We start from the raw sequence: 12,791 nt of genomic DNA on the forward strand, positions 1-12,791 counted from the left end.
GCCAAGGTCACGCAGTCAGACCCATTGAGCTGCTGATTCTGGGATGGGCTCCTCAGAGCCGGGCAGAGAAGACTACATGCTCCCACATCCAGGGTGCATCTGGGTTCACTTCTCTGCCCCTCGGCCACAGTTGGGGGGCTGCTGGTCCCCTAGTTCCCCTCTAGTTCACGCACCCCCTCCTCTTGTCCTCAGACTTTTCAGTCTGCCAGGAACTCCGTGCTCTGTCACCTGGCGTAGGCTCCTCGTCCTGTCCTGATACATTAGCTCCATTGGCTGCCCTTTCCTGAAACCCCAGGTCATCTTTTCAAGTTCATTGAAGGTCACACGTACTGTACACCCACTGTGTGCTGGATATTGTTGGCGGGACTATTCAACAGTCACTCAGACCGTTGGTGACCACCTACTATGTGTGGGCACTGGGTGTACAGCTGTGAAGACAGCCCGGTCCCTGCCCCTCAGAAGGCGCAGTCTGGTGAGACATGAACATTAGAACAGGCTTCTGTTGTTCTTAGTGACCACCTTCAGCACAGAGAAATTAGGTGGCTTGCCTCAGGCCACACAGCTAGCTGCTTAGGGGGTCATGGTGAGCTCTAAAGGGGGTGGTGGTGGCTGGGATGGGGGGGTTGTTAAGCGTGGCGTTTGAGTACGGCCTGGTGATGTTGGCTTAACTCCTAGCACAACTTCTAAACTTTGTCTGTAAAGGGCCAGATAGTAAATATGTTTTTCTTTGAGAGCTGCAAGGTCTGTCATAACCACTCACCTCTGACTGTGGTGCTGAAGAGCCATAGACAATAGTAAATGAGTGGGCGTGGCTGTGTCCCAATAAAACTTTATTTGTGGACACTGAAACTTGAATTTCATATATGTTGCATGAGTCAAGAAGTATTCATCTTCTTTCAACTGTTTTTCAACCATTTAAGAATGTACGAAACGTTCTTAGCTAGAGGGCCGTACCAAAATAGGCTGCAGGCCGGATTTGCCAACCCCTGTTCTAGAATGTCTGAGTTCTACTTCTTGTTTCTGGCTCGGATCAGTTCTCCTTGATGGGATGAAACATAAGAACCCAGTGGACCCAATGTGAGGAAAGCCTCAAGTCATGCCAGGGCGCCTCACCTGGGCCTTGAGAAGGCTGGGTGGTTGTTCCTTAGCCAGGGCCCGAGGTGGCCTTGTCTCTGCTCACCATGGTTTTATAAATAGTTCTCTTTCGATCACCACATACCTGGGAAACCCCTGAATGAAGGGAATGGGCATGGGTTGTTTTGAGAAAGCATCCCTTGATCCTAAGCGTTGTAAAGCGCTTGCTCTTGTGAGCCCCGCGAGGGCATATAGCCTTTTGCTGTTTTGTTCACTGCCGAAGCAGCTGGGATGGTCCCTGGTGCCTAGTAGGTGCCAGCTGGTGTTGGCAAACCACCTTGTTCTCAGAAGCCACTGAAAGGGTGCAGATATTTTTCTGCTGGGCAGCACACAAGCATTTTCATAGTCAATGTCCCAGCTTAGCCCTTCCACTAAAGAAAAGAGGTAACTGAGGCTCAGAGTGGCCCCCTGACTGGCCCACGGCACATGATTGGCCAGTGGTGAGGCCAAAACGAGCGGTTCTCCACTCAGCTCTTTGCGTGGCCCCCTAGTACCTCCAGGTCTTCTTCTAGTTTAAGTTTTGATTTTGGAAAAGTTTGTGATTAGTGCCTGAGACTTTGTTTCCCAAGCTGCAATCATTCCATTATACTTCAAGGATTTTGAATTTTTCCCAAGCTACATACCACCTGTACCGTTATTTACGTAAGTTTTTTTTTCTAAAAATGAACTCACTTTTTTAACTTTAAAAAAATATATATGAAAAGGAAACTTGATGTCACTACCACAGTAGAAAACTAGAATCACAATGTAAACAGGAGGCGACTGGGAAAAAGAAACATAATGAGAATAATGCCACGTTCTTAGCTGGAAAGGGCTTTCTCCAAGGCTCAGCCGGGTCTTCTCTCTGTGTAAAAAGGAAGAGGTGGGGGGAGATTTGCAAGTGTTAGAAAGATGTTAACATACAGTGGTACACAATTCAGTCTGTCTCCTTGCAAAAGAATTGAAAAAGACAATGACTGTCTCTGTCTTGATTCAAGTTCTGAGTTCAAGTTCCTCCTCAGTGCATCTCAGGGCTGTGTCCCAGGCTAGGATGCGGGCTCGGCCTAACCTACCTGGCTTACTTGGCCTATTTGGGAAGCCATCAGCTCTTCCCTGGAAGAGGGGAGGGAACCTGTGCCTCGGGAACCTGTAAGAAGACTGGGTGGGAGGTGGGGCCAAAGAAGGGAGGGAGCCCCTCCCTCCCCGAGGACCCGATTATGGCTTCCTTGTCGGCTGGCTCCCTCTTATTTGTGGGTGGTCATATGAAGCTCCCCACCATCACCATTGGAGCAGAATTGGAAGGTAGGGCCTCCAGGAGGGTGGGGGAGCCGAGTCGCATTCACTCGGTGTCTGCTCGCACGTTAGCTAGTCATGTCCTTTGGAGGTTGGCTACATGGCTATTTCTATATGGGAAGGTTTGCTCTTCTGAAGTGTGGTTGCCTTGGCTAGCATGACTGTCTGTCCGCCTGCTCTGATTCATAACACCATACGGTGTAAATCAAACCGAAATGCTCAAGTTTCCCATGTATTCGGCGTTGGTTAGCCAGCGGGCTGCCAGCAGCCCTGGAGATAGCAACACCTTGTTAGGAAGTCACCTCCCTTCCCAGGATGGTAAGTGGAAAGATCCAGGGCTTTTTTTTTCTTTTTCTTTTTTGAGTTGCTGGACTATTGCTAAACTGGTCTTGTCTCTCTCTTTTTGTCACTTCCTCACCCCGTACATCCCGTGGCCTCATCATGGATCTCTAAAAGGGCAGTTGGAACCTTTAAACGAGGTGGGTTAATTCTGTGATTCGTTTGGTCTGGCTTCTAATCAAGAAACGCTTGCCTTTCGTTTTGGAGTCTCATGTGAGGCTGTGGGGAGTATTGAATATTAAACAATAACCAGATGTTGCTAATGGCGTGGTTTCCATGCCTGTCTGTGGCAGGGAGATCCCGGTGAAAAGACACTAGTTGACAAGCTAGGTTTCCCTCCCCACCCCCCACTTATTCCATTTGATTCTCTCTGCTTTCATGTCGCTGAGATTCGTTCTTAAAAAAAATATTTCTGTTTTCCTTGCAAGAAGGCAGAGTCCTACTCCTTCCTGTTTCGGGAACATACTGTGTAGCCCTCATGATGTTGAATACACCGCCCACATGTCAAGCAAGACTTTCCCATAAACTACAAAAGAATCTACCTGCAAATGTTTTGCTTGCTGTTAACGGCCCCGGCGGCGAGATGGTGTTTGCCATCTTTGTGCCTGCAGTTGGTAAATAGAAGTGGAAAACATTGTGTTCCAAGCGTTTACAGCCGAGACAGACCTCCTGCATGTCATTTGTCACCAGGGATGGGCTGCTTGTAATTCGGGTGTTTTTCCTCTTCCTCCTCTCCACCCTTCCCTCTCGCGTCCCCTCTCCCCCCCTCCACTGCCCACCTCCCCCAATGGCCTCAGGGTTTTCTTTCTAGAATCTCGGATCTGCTGCTATGCAGATGGACTTGCCGGCACTGCTGTCAGAAGTGCTATGAGGCCAGCTGTTGCCAGTCCAGTGAGGATGAAGTTGAAATCCTGGGACCTTTTCCTGCCCAGACTCCTCCCTGGCTGTAAGTGAAACTGTTTGAACGCGCTCGATTGCAATCTCAAGACCTTTCTTCTCTCAGTTTCTGAGACGGGGTCTGGGCCATGGGAAGCAGGATTTGGGCTATGGTGGAGGGAAAGGCAGTTTCCCTGGACCTCTTCGCTGCTGATGGGGACATACTCTGTGCCTCTCGCATGGTTTGGCAAGCTGGCGAGACCAGCTGGGGGTGGGGCTTCAGTTTAGCTGGTTTCACATCTTCTGAGATGTGGAGTGTGTAACGCTAAGCATGTGGGCACTTTTAATCACGCTGAGTGCCATTCCAAGCGGGAAAAGAGATGTGTGAGCATCTACAGTCTTCGGGGGATGTCCAAACTCTAAAGGTTTCTGTCCAAGTCAATATGACAAATTGTCCTAGCACCTGAACCCCGCTTGGCATGTAGTAGCTGCTCAGTAAGCATTAGTTGCACGGAGAGGTGGATGGAATGAATAACCAAGGCATTTCTGTCGCTCTGACCAAGAGCTTCAGAAACAGGGAAGCCAAAAGCACCTCCAGGCTCCATCCTGTCCTCCAACGCTGTTTATGTTCTCTCTGGCATCTTTCATTTCATCTCCAATTCGTTCTCCTCCCGCGCCTGCATACTTCTCCATCTGCCAGCCGCTCAGATATTTTGGGAACGCAGTTTTGAAGCTTCTCGGCCACGTGTCTGGTCCACCCCTCTGTGGCTGGCAGAGGACCGCGACCAGAGAGTCTGGGCTGCGTCTAGAGGGTCAGCACCTGGGAATCATCGAGTGCCACTTGTGGAGGGGGAGGCTCAGAGAGGGAGAGAGACATTGCAAAGGCCCAGTGCTGGAGCCTCAGCTAAATCCTTGGGCTGAGAGTCCAAAAGCCTGTGGCACCCCATCTTTCCCTCCATATCGGGAGTCATGCCTCAGTCCTCTCATTTTCTTTTCTTAGAAGCAAGTGTCTAATATTTTCAGAACAAGCTGGTTCTGTGGCAGGCTCTGTGGTTTCAAATCCTATTTCTCCTACTTTTATCTAGGTCTGTGACCTTGGGCAAGTTGCTTGATCTCTCTGTGCCTTGATTTGCCATCTGTAAAATGGGGATGATAAAAATAATGGTATTTATGTCATAGCATTGTTGTGGTGGTGACGTGAATTACTGGCACATGGAAAAGGACTGAAAAATGCTTGACACCTGCTTGGCTATCCAAAATGCAATTCTTTTGTCCCCGTTTTGGTCTCGGTTTCCTCATCCTTAAAGCGGGAACAATAATGGCAGTCATTTTATAGGGTTGTTATTAAGACTCATGAGAATGCACATAACGTGCTTAGCACAGCAGTAAGTATTCATTTCTCTCATTACTAGGTATTGATAGTCTTTGACTGGATGTAAAGGCGATGTTTAGGCAACCCCTTCCGTTAGTCGCCAGTGGGAGCCTGAGACCTGCAGGTGTGTGCAGAGCTGCCGTGTTTGGTGACTCCATCTCATTTGTCAGGAGCTTATTCCCACTTCCCACGGCCCTTGGTGGTGGAGGTTGGCCTCACCCGGTTCTTTAAAGCCAACTCATATGCGTGCCAGCTCCATGAGGGCAGGGGCTTTCGTCTGTCTGGTTCACTTCCAAAAATAGTTGTGGGCCAGCTGACTAACCGCAGGCAGCAGCTGCATCCGGAAAGTGCCAATCATCCCGTCGAAAAGTTCATCTCGCTGTCTTTGCTGTTTGTTTCCCACAGGTACTGTGGGATCCACAGGTTAGATAGAGTCCTATTACTATGCTCAGGGGACTTAAAATCTAGCAGAGGCGGTAAGGTGGGTACTGAAGTCCAGTCACCCCCTAAAGTGCGTTCACTTCCTGCACACCCACAGGACCGTCTTGCATAGAATTTTTTAATGGAAAAATCCAGGGGGAATGGCTTCAGGTGTAGCTGGATCCAGGGGCTCAAATAATATCGTGGGTATGCACACCTGTCCTCTCTCTCTTTTTTTTTTCTGTTACTTTCTTAACAGCAGCAGAAACACCGGGAAAGCCTCTCATTGTCCTGGCTCGGGGTAAATGTGCCAATCACTTGATCCAGTTGTTTTTGCCCGGAGGGAATGGTGCCAGGGTCATGGCTGGGTGGCCTGACCATCCTGGAACCAGGGAAATGGTCAGTCCCACCTGAAACACATGAATTAGGCTATTAGAACAGGGGTTGGCACACTTTTCCTGTAAAGGGCCAGACTGTAAATATTTCAGCCCCATAGACTTAGTCTCTCTTGCAACTACTTGCTTCTATCATTGCGGAAGCAGCCATAGAAGGACAATACGTCAATGAATGGGCCTGGCCGTGTTCCCCTAATACTTGATTGACAAACATCAGGCAGTGGATTTGGCCCTGTAGTTTGCTCACCTTTGTCATGGGCAGTTTGGGTACCGTAACCGGGATCCAGGGCAGACAAACTTGACAAATGGACACGACATCCAGGAAGGATGGGGTGAGGGGTGGGTCACAGACAATGAACGTGCAAGCTCAGCTCGTGCGGGGCCTTGGATACCAGGTTAAGGAATTTGGATTTTCTTCCGAACCAGTGGAGACCCCAGTGGACGCTGAAGATTATGGATGGGTCTCTGATGTTGGGTGTTACAGGTGCATTGTCACTCAGCTGGATGACAGTTGTGCTTTGCCCAGGCTGCAGGCCCTTTGTGTAAGCAGAGGACTCTTTCTGGCGGCAAGGGGTGCGACCCTCAGGGGAAACACTTTGGGCTTTGCTACAAGCAGAGAAGTGGGCTGGAAACTTCGCGGCAGAGCCAACACACCACACAACTTCAGGAGGTGCCATTCACTAGGTGCTTAAAATGAATGACACTACCTAGAGTTGTGCAGTCTGCAGCCTGAACAACTGTACACGACCTTTGTGCTTCCCAGGATGAACCAGGCCTTCCTTGAATCCTGGGCAGCCCTTACTGCATTTTTGGCACTCGACACAATGTAAAATGTTAAGAGAAACCTGTAAAGGGGAGGCGGGTTAAATCATTCAGAAAGCGAATTTACAGCTTGGGCTTTCCCCAGATTTATTTACCGAGTGGGCAGTTGCATGTTATCAAACAGGCAGGAAGTAGAAATGTCAAGTGTACAGGCTTTGCAGTGCCCTTCGTACTGTGACATTTGAGTCAAGAAGCACAGGACATGCCTCCAAGATGAGCTAGCCCTTTGGGTATGTGATTTTGGGGGGCACCATTAATCGTCACATATGCTTCTGTCGTGAGGGTTCCCAGCTTGTTTTGGCTGGGCTGGCTTGATGAGGGTCAGGAAACCTGGACAGTCTGATGGCTCCTTTTGGGGCAATGCCAGAAAGCCCCTCACTGAAGAGTGATAAAAGTCAGGTTATTTGTCCAACAAGCACGTGTTGAGTACCTACTGTGTACAAAGCTCTGCAGGCCTTGCAAGGGTGCCCAGCTCACAAGTGTGGCCCTGGGATCCGGAGTCCGGGATTACTCGGCCCACTTGGGGTTCTACCCTTTAAAAGTGGTGCCAATTCATTATCCATCCTCCCCCACCCACCCAGGGCTTCCATTTCCCCACCTCTAAAGGGGAGCAGGGATTTTTGTAAGGGTGAAATGAGATGGCTTGGTTAGCACTTAGCACAGTACCTGTCAAATGGTAGGTGCTCGGCACCTGGTACCTTTGATTCAAACGTAAGTACGGATCTCACCATGAAGTGTACCCTGGTGTGGGAGGGGTGACCAGACGTGCACTCAGCTCTTTGTGACACAAGATGAATCAGATGAGAACCACAGAAGAACGCATTCATACATTCGTTCACTCACTCACTCACTCACTGAGAAGGTAAATGGGGAACGCCCCAGACGTGCCAAGGTCCGTGCTAGGGCAAGGTCGGCAGTGGGGAATGAGACACTGTCCCCCACATGGAGCTGCGGCTTGGTTTCAGGTGCAGAAGAGGGGCAAGCAAGCCCCCAAAAAGATGAGTTATGTGCAATGTTGGCAAGAGAAAAAGAAAAGTACATGGATAAGGTCTGATGGGGATGGGAGGAGGTGACAGGGACAGGGTGGGGCCTCTCTGAAGAGGTGCTGTTGAAGCTGAGACCTGAATGATGAGGAGGAACCAAGACTGGAACAGCATTTGGGCAGAGGGAACAGCATGGCTCAGTGTGTTAGAGGAAGGGCACGAAGGCCTGGCCGTTGCAGAGAAGGCAGGAGTGGCTCAGCCATACACGTACTGTCTGAGAGGACACAACCAGGGTTTTGGGGCGATGGCGTTTAAGCTGATCCTTCAAGGCTGGATGGGACTTCACAGGTGGAGGTGACAGCCACAGAGGTGTGACAGCCGGGAAACAGGCCATGCAGGGTGGCTGTAGCGTTTGGCTCTGTTTTCCTTGGAAGATGCTGCTGCTTTTATTTAAGGGAGAGCGAGAAGAATGATTGGTACAGTGTGGCCCCATTTCTGTGCCCTCCCCTGCTGTTTGCCCCCTACATTTCACCTGCTGCACTGACCTATCGGCCAGGAACAGGAGGCAGGCAAGGACTGCATTTCCCCCCTTGTAACACGCCGGGTGTTGTCCTCCCTGTGACCCTTGTATTGCTTTGGGAGAACATCAGATCTGTCTTATTTCGTGCTCAGGATGCATCTGAAGACCTCATAGAATTTGAACTTGGATTTTTCAAGACTCGTTTCCCCGCAGGCTTGAATGTCAAGTTAGGTGGATGCAGTCTCAGAACGAATCAGTCTACTGCTGTGATAGCTTAGGGACGTGTTATTAGCAGCATCCATCTCACGGCCACTTTGCCAGCTTTTGTTCCCTCCCTCCAGCATCCTAACCCAGCCTTATGAACATTGGGGGAATAAGCCCCCTCTGCTGTGATATAATAATACCAGCTGAAATGTATTGAGCAGCTGCCTGTGGCATACCAGGCGCTGTCCTAAGCATTTTACATGTGTGAACTCATCCAGTGTTCACAGCAACCAGGTAAGGTGGGTACTGCTATTCCCATTTTACAGATGGGGAGAGGGAGGCAGAGAGAGGAACGGACTTGCCCAAGGTGACCCAGCCAGGGTTCCAACCAAAGTTTGTGCTCTTAATTACTCCCCTGGGTCTCCCCACCCCGCAACCCAGTGCTTTTCATTTTTTCAGCATTTCTCATGCTCATTGGGAGCACATTGGATCATGCCTGCTGCTAATTCACAGCCGTTTCTTCACATCGAGCTATTGTTCTTAAATCATTGACTCTCAGGGCCATTTTGTAGCTATAGCGCTGCCACTCAAAGAACCTTGCGCGACATAGGTCATAGGATATGTTTCTGAAAGATGTTGAATTGTAGACACAGGGACTGTTGAAATGAGCAGGGCGTTTCTCACCAAAAGTCACTCACAAAAGTTGGGACGCACTTAAACAGCCATATGGTTCCTTCCAGACTGAGGATTGACAGGTCTCCTCTTAGCCAAAGTGACGCCCCCGTGTGGCCATATCCTGAATACCTTTCAATATCCCTTCCCTCAGCCCCAGCTTTGAAATTATGCAAATTCTTGACAGATTGTTCTAAATTGCGAAACCGTCATTCATATCATTTCACATTTTGTGCACAAAGCAAGACGTTGTTGAGAGTTTACGGTTACCACACTATTTCAACTTTGTATCATTCTACGTTGCATAAACTGGGTGGGACAGCTGTTTCGTCATGGGTCTGTCCTCCAAAGGACAGAGATGCCAGCCCCTGGGGGTTCTTTGACAGCCATTGAGACCTTTCCCCTCCCGTAGGATGACCAGCCGGAGCAGTGACAAGGATGGGGATTCTGTCCACACAGTCAGCGATGTCCCGCTGACCCCACGTAGCAACTCTCCGGATCGGAGATGCTCGTCCTCAGACACGTCTAAGTCCACGTACAGCCTGACCCGAAGGATTTCAAGTAAGCGTCTCTGCTGCGATTGCCCGGGGTCCTGGCTCCAACAGTGTGTGCTGCTCAGCCTCCGTTCAAAGTCCGTGGATTCAAACCCCATTAGCCGGGTCTCCAGGGCAGGGGAGGAGAGCGGCTTCCGCACACACTTGGCAGCACCCCCCAGGGAAGCGGTGAGGGACAGGGTGGTTCCCTGGTGGGGTGGAGCGGGATGACAGAGCAAGACTGCGAGACTGACAGTGTGACGAGAGGACATTGCAGCTGATTTCTGCTGAGTTCAGTCTGCAGCGATCGTTTTAACTGATTCTTGTTTTTCCTGATCACATTTCATTGAATTGGCTCAATTGGTTGACATTGTCAGCATATATCATGTCAGGCCCTGAAAGGCGAGTGTTACCATGTTTACAGCAGGGCTTGCAAATCCACTGGCTCTAGGGGCCAGGCGGGTTGTGTCAGTGGCTGAGTGAACAGGGTTGCATAGGGACACATATCACCCTAATGGCAGCTGACTCTACCTGGAGAGTCGCTAGGGGTGGGGACTGGCCAACAGGGAAGTTACTGCCCCATTGAAGGGGCAGCTGCTACTCAGCTCTAGCCATGTGGGATCGTGGGCCCAGCACTGCCTGATGTTTCTAAAGCGAAACTGGCAATCTGGGTTGTTATATGAAGCTTCCTGACTTTTAAACCCAAACAAAATGTATCTATGGTAGCAGTTGGCCCACAGGCCACCCCGTTTGTCCCCTGTGATGTGAGCATATGTGTTTGAGCAAATGGGAGGAGGAAGGAGGGTAAAGCCCAAGGACTCCCTGAATAGGGTCCTTGAAGAAGTACAATAATAGCTACTTTGAGGCAGGTGCCGTTGTTGGCTCCATTTCACAGATGAGGAGGCTGAGTCCCAGAGAGTGTAAAGAATGTGCCCAGGGCCACATGGCTTATTACTAGTGAGTCACTAGGTCACGAGCAAGTAGCTGAGTTGGATTTTGACCCAGGTACTCTGGCCCCCGAGTCCACTCTGAAAATGGAGGCCGTGAAGGGTAAGGGTTAGAGTCAAGACTGGGCCCATCCTGGCTCCTCTTTCTGGTTGTGCGACCTTTGGCAAGATACTTCACGTTTCTGTTTCCTCGTCTGTAAGATTGGGGGGGATGGTCATCGGCGAGCACCTGTGACGATGAGGTGACTTGATAGGTGCAATGCATTTAGAGCAGTGCGTGGCGCTTAGCTGCGCTGGTGACGGTGACGGAGCGCACGGGGCCGTCATGCCGCCGCCGCTCAGCATAAACAGCGTTTCAAGGTGTGGAGCGCAGATGGCGCGGAGCGCGGCGATGCAGAGCGGCCGGTGCCACAGTCTGGGAAGCGCTGCCAACTGACGCCGTGGCGCAGGTTCGGTCCCCCGAGTTCACTGTGGTTTCTGGCGCCTGTTTAGGTCTCGAGTCCAGACGGCCCAGCTCCCCGCTCGTGGACATTAAACCCATCGAGTTCGGTGTGTTCGGCGCCAAGAAGGAGCCCGTCCAGCCGTCGCTGCTCAGACGGACCTATACCCCCGACGACTATTTCCGCAAGTTCGAGCCCCGGCTCTACTCCCTGGACTCGAGCGGCGACGACGTGGACTTCCTGACGGACGAGGAGATCTCGTCCAAGTACCAGCTGGGCATGCTGCACTTCAGCGCCCAGTACGACGTGCTGCACAACCACCTGACGGTGCGCGTGATCGAGGCGCGGGACCTGCCGCCGCCCGTGTCCCACGACGGCGCGCGCCAGGACATGGCGCGCTCCAACCCCTACGTCAAGATCTGCCTCCTGCCCGACCAGAAGAACTCGAAGCAGACGGGGGTCAAGCGCAAGACGCAGAAGCCGGTGTTCGAGGAGCGCTACACCTTCGACATCCCCTTCCCGGAGGCGCAGCGGAGGACGCTGCTGCTCACCGTGCTGGACTTCGACAAGTTCTCCCGCCACTGCGTCATCGGGAAGGTGTCCCTGCCACTGAGCGACGTGGACCTGGTGAAAGGCGGGCACTGGTGGAAGGCGCTGATCCCCAGTTCGCAGGTAAGGGGGGAGGGTGTGCGGTGTCTTCTCCAGGGCTTCCGTAGGAAAACCAATGGGTTTTTTCATTTTACTATTTAAAAAAAAAAAAAGTACATTTTTTTCCTTTTCCTTTTTTTTTTTTGCGCGTTTTTAAAACTTTTTGTTTTGAAATAACTTTCGACTTACAGGACGTTTGCAAACACGGTGCAGAGAGTTCCAGTGTACCCTTCGTTCATCTAGCAACCCCCATGATAAATCTTCACAACCAGAGTGTGAGTGATGCTGGGACAGTGACGTTGGCAGCTGAACTGCAGACCTGACTCAGTTTTCACATGCACGTGTGTGTGTGTGTGTGTGTGTGTGTGGTTCTGAAATTGTATCACATATTAATATATAGATTCATGTAACCACCACCCCACTGGGAGCTTTCTGGCCATTGGTTCTGGGTTATTTAATAAGCAGAATGATTGTCCGGGGTATGAAGCTATCCGTCATTCTGACTCTCAGAAATTGCTACGGGAAAAATAAAATGAGGCCTGAAGAGCAGGATGGTAGGTGGATGCTTTTCAGGAAGATTGTGACATTGGCTTCCTTCCCCTTCCAGCCCAGGGACATGCCATTGGCTGTGTGGGGAGCCACCCACGGACCAGACTTTCTCTCCAGGGGGCTGTTAGAGCCCCCCCCTTGGGCAGTCTGTGGGTGCAACGATGTGGGAGTCCCAGGGAAGGGAAAGACCCGGCCGGTGTAGCCCATCCCCACTGGGGACAGCAGTCCTGTGTGATGGAGGCGGGGTTACTTTGCATCAAACACACCAAGGTGTTTCTCAAAGCTGAGCTCTACTGCCTAGGGATTTGGTGACCCAGCGTCACATTTGGGGTGCAGGTTTCAAACATGAGGACTGGAGGGGCTGTCCCACTGTTAGAGAGTGTGTGAGGGAGAGAGACCTCAAAGATAGGTTTACCTGTCTCCTTGTTTGGATTCCCTGTGAAGGATACCCTGAGGCAAGGGAAGTCATTTATTAGGAAGGTGACACCAGAGGACACACCAGGAGGAAGTAGGGATGTCACATAAAGGACACATTATTGGGCTGGTACCACTGGGGGTGACTGGAGCTGAAACCTGCTGGGGAAACTGGGTTCCGGCGTCACACTTGCGCCCAAGAGTCTTTCCACCTGAGGGACAGGCAGCTGGGGTGTTTCTACGCCAATTCC

The 12,791-nt window shown here is 51.0% G+C and overlaps 1 protein-coding gene across 11 annotated transcripts in view; it reads left to right on the forward strand.

Moving 5' to 3' along the window:
* Positions 1–12,791, forward strand: part of SYT17 (synaptotagmin 17) — a 66,856-nt gene that overhangs the window by 1,221 nt on the left and 52,844 nt on the right. For 2 of the 11 annotated variants that reach the window (XM_019753063.3, XM_019753057.3), the window contains exons 2-5: positions 2,868–2,885; positions 3,543–3,691; positions 9,422–9,570; positions 10,982–11,601. In XM_019753063.3, coding sequence (XP_019608622.1) covers positions 9,423–9,570; positions 10,982–11,601 — 768 coding nt within the window. In that variant the 5' untranslated portion in view covers positions 2,868–2,885; positions 3,543–3,691; position 9,422. The other 9 variants (XM_019753060.3, XM_074322958.2, XM_019753056.3 and 6 more) reach the window with 9 other exon arrangements.

Source organism: Rhinolophus sinicus, chromosome 10 (genome assembly GCF_057876585.1).
Source record: "Rhinolophus sinicus isolate RSI-liver-muscle chromosome 10, RSI-T2T, whole genome shotgun sequence".
NCBI classification, from domain to species: domain Eukaryota; kingdom Metazoa; phylum Chordata; class Mammalia; order Chiroptera; family Rhinolophidae; genus Rhinolophus; species Rhinolophus sinicus.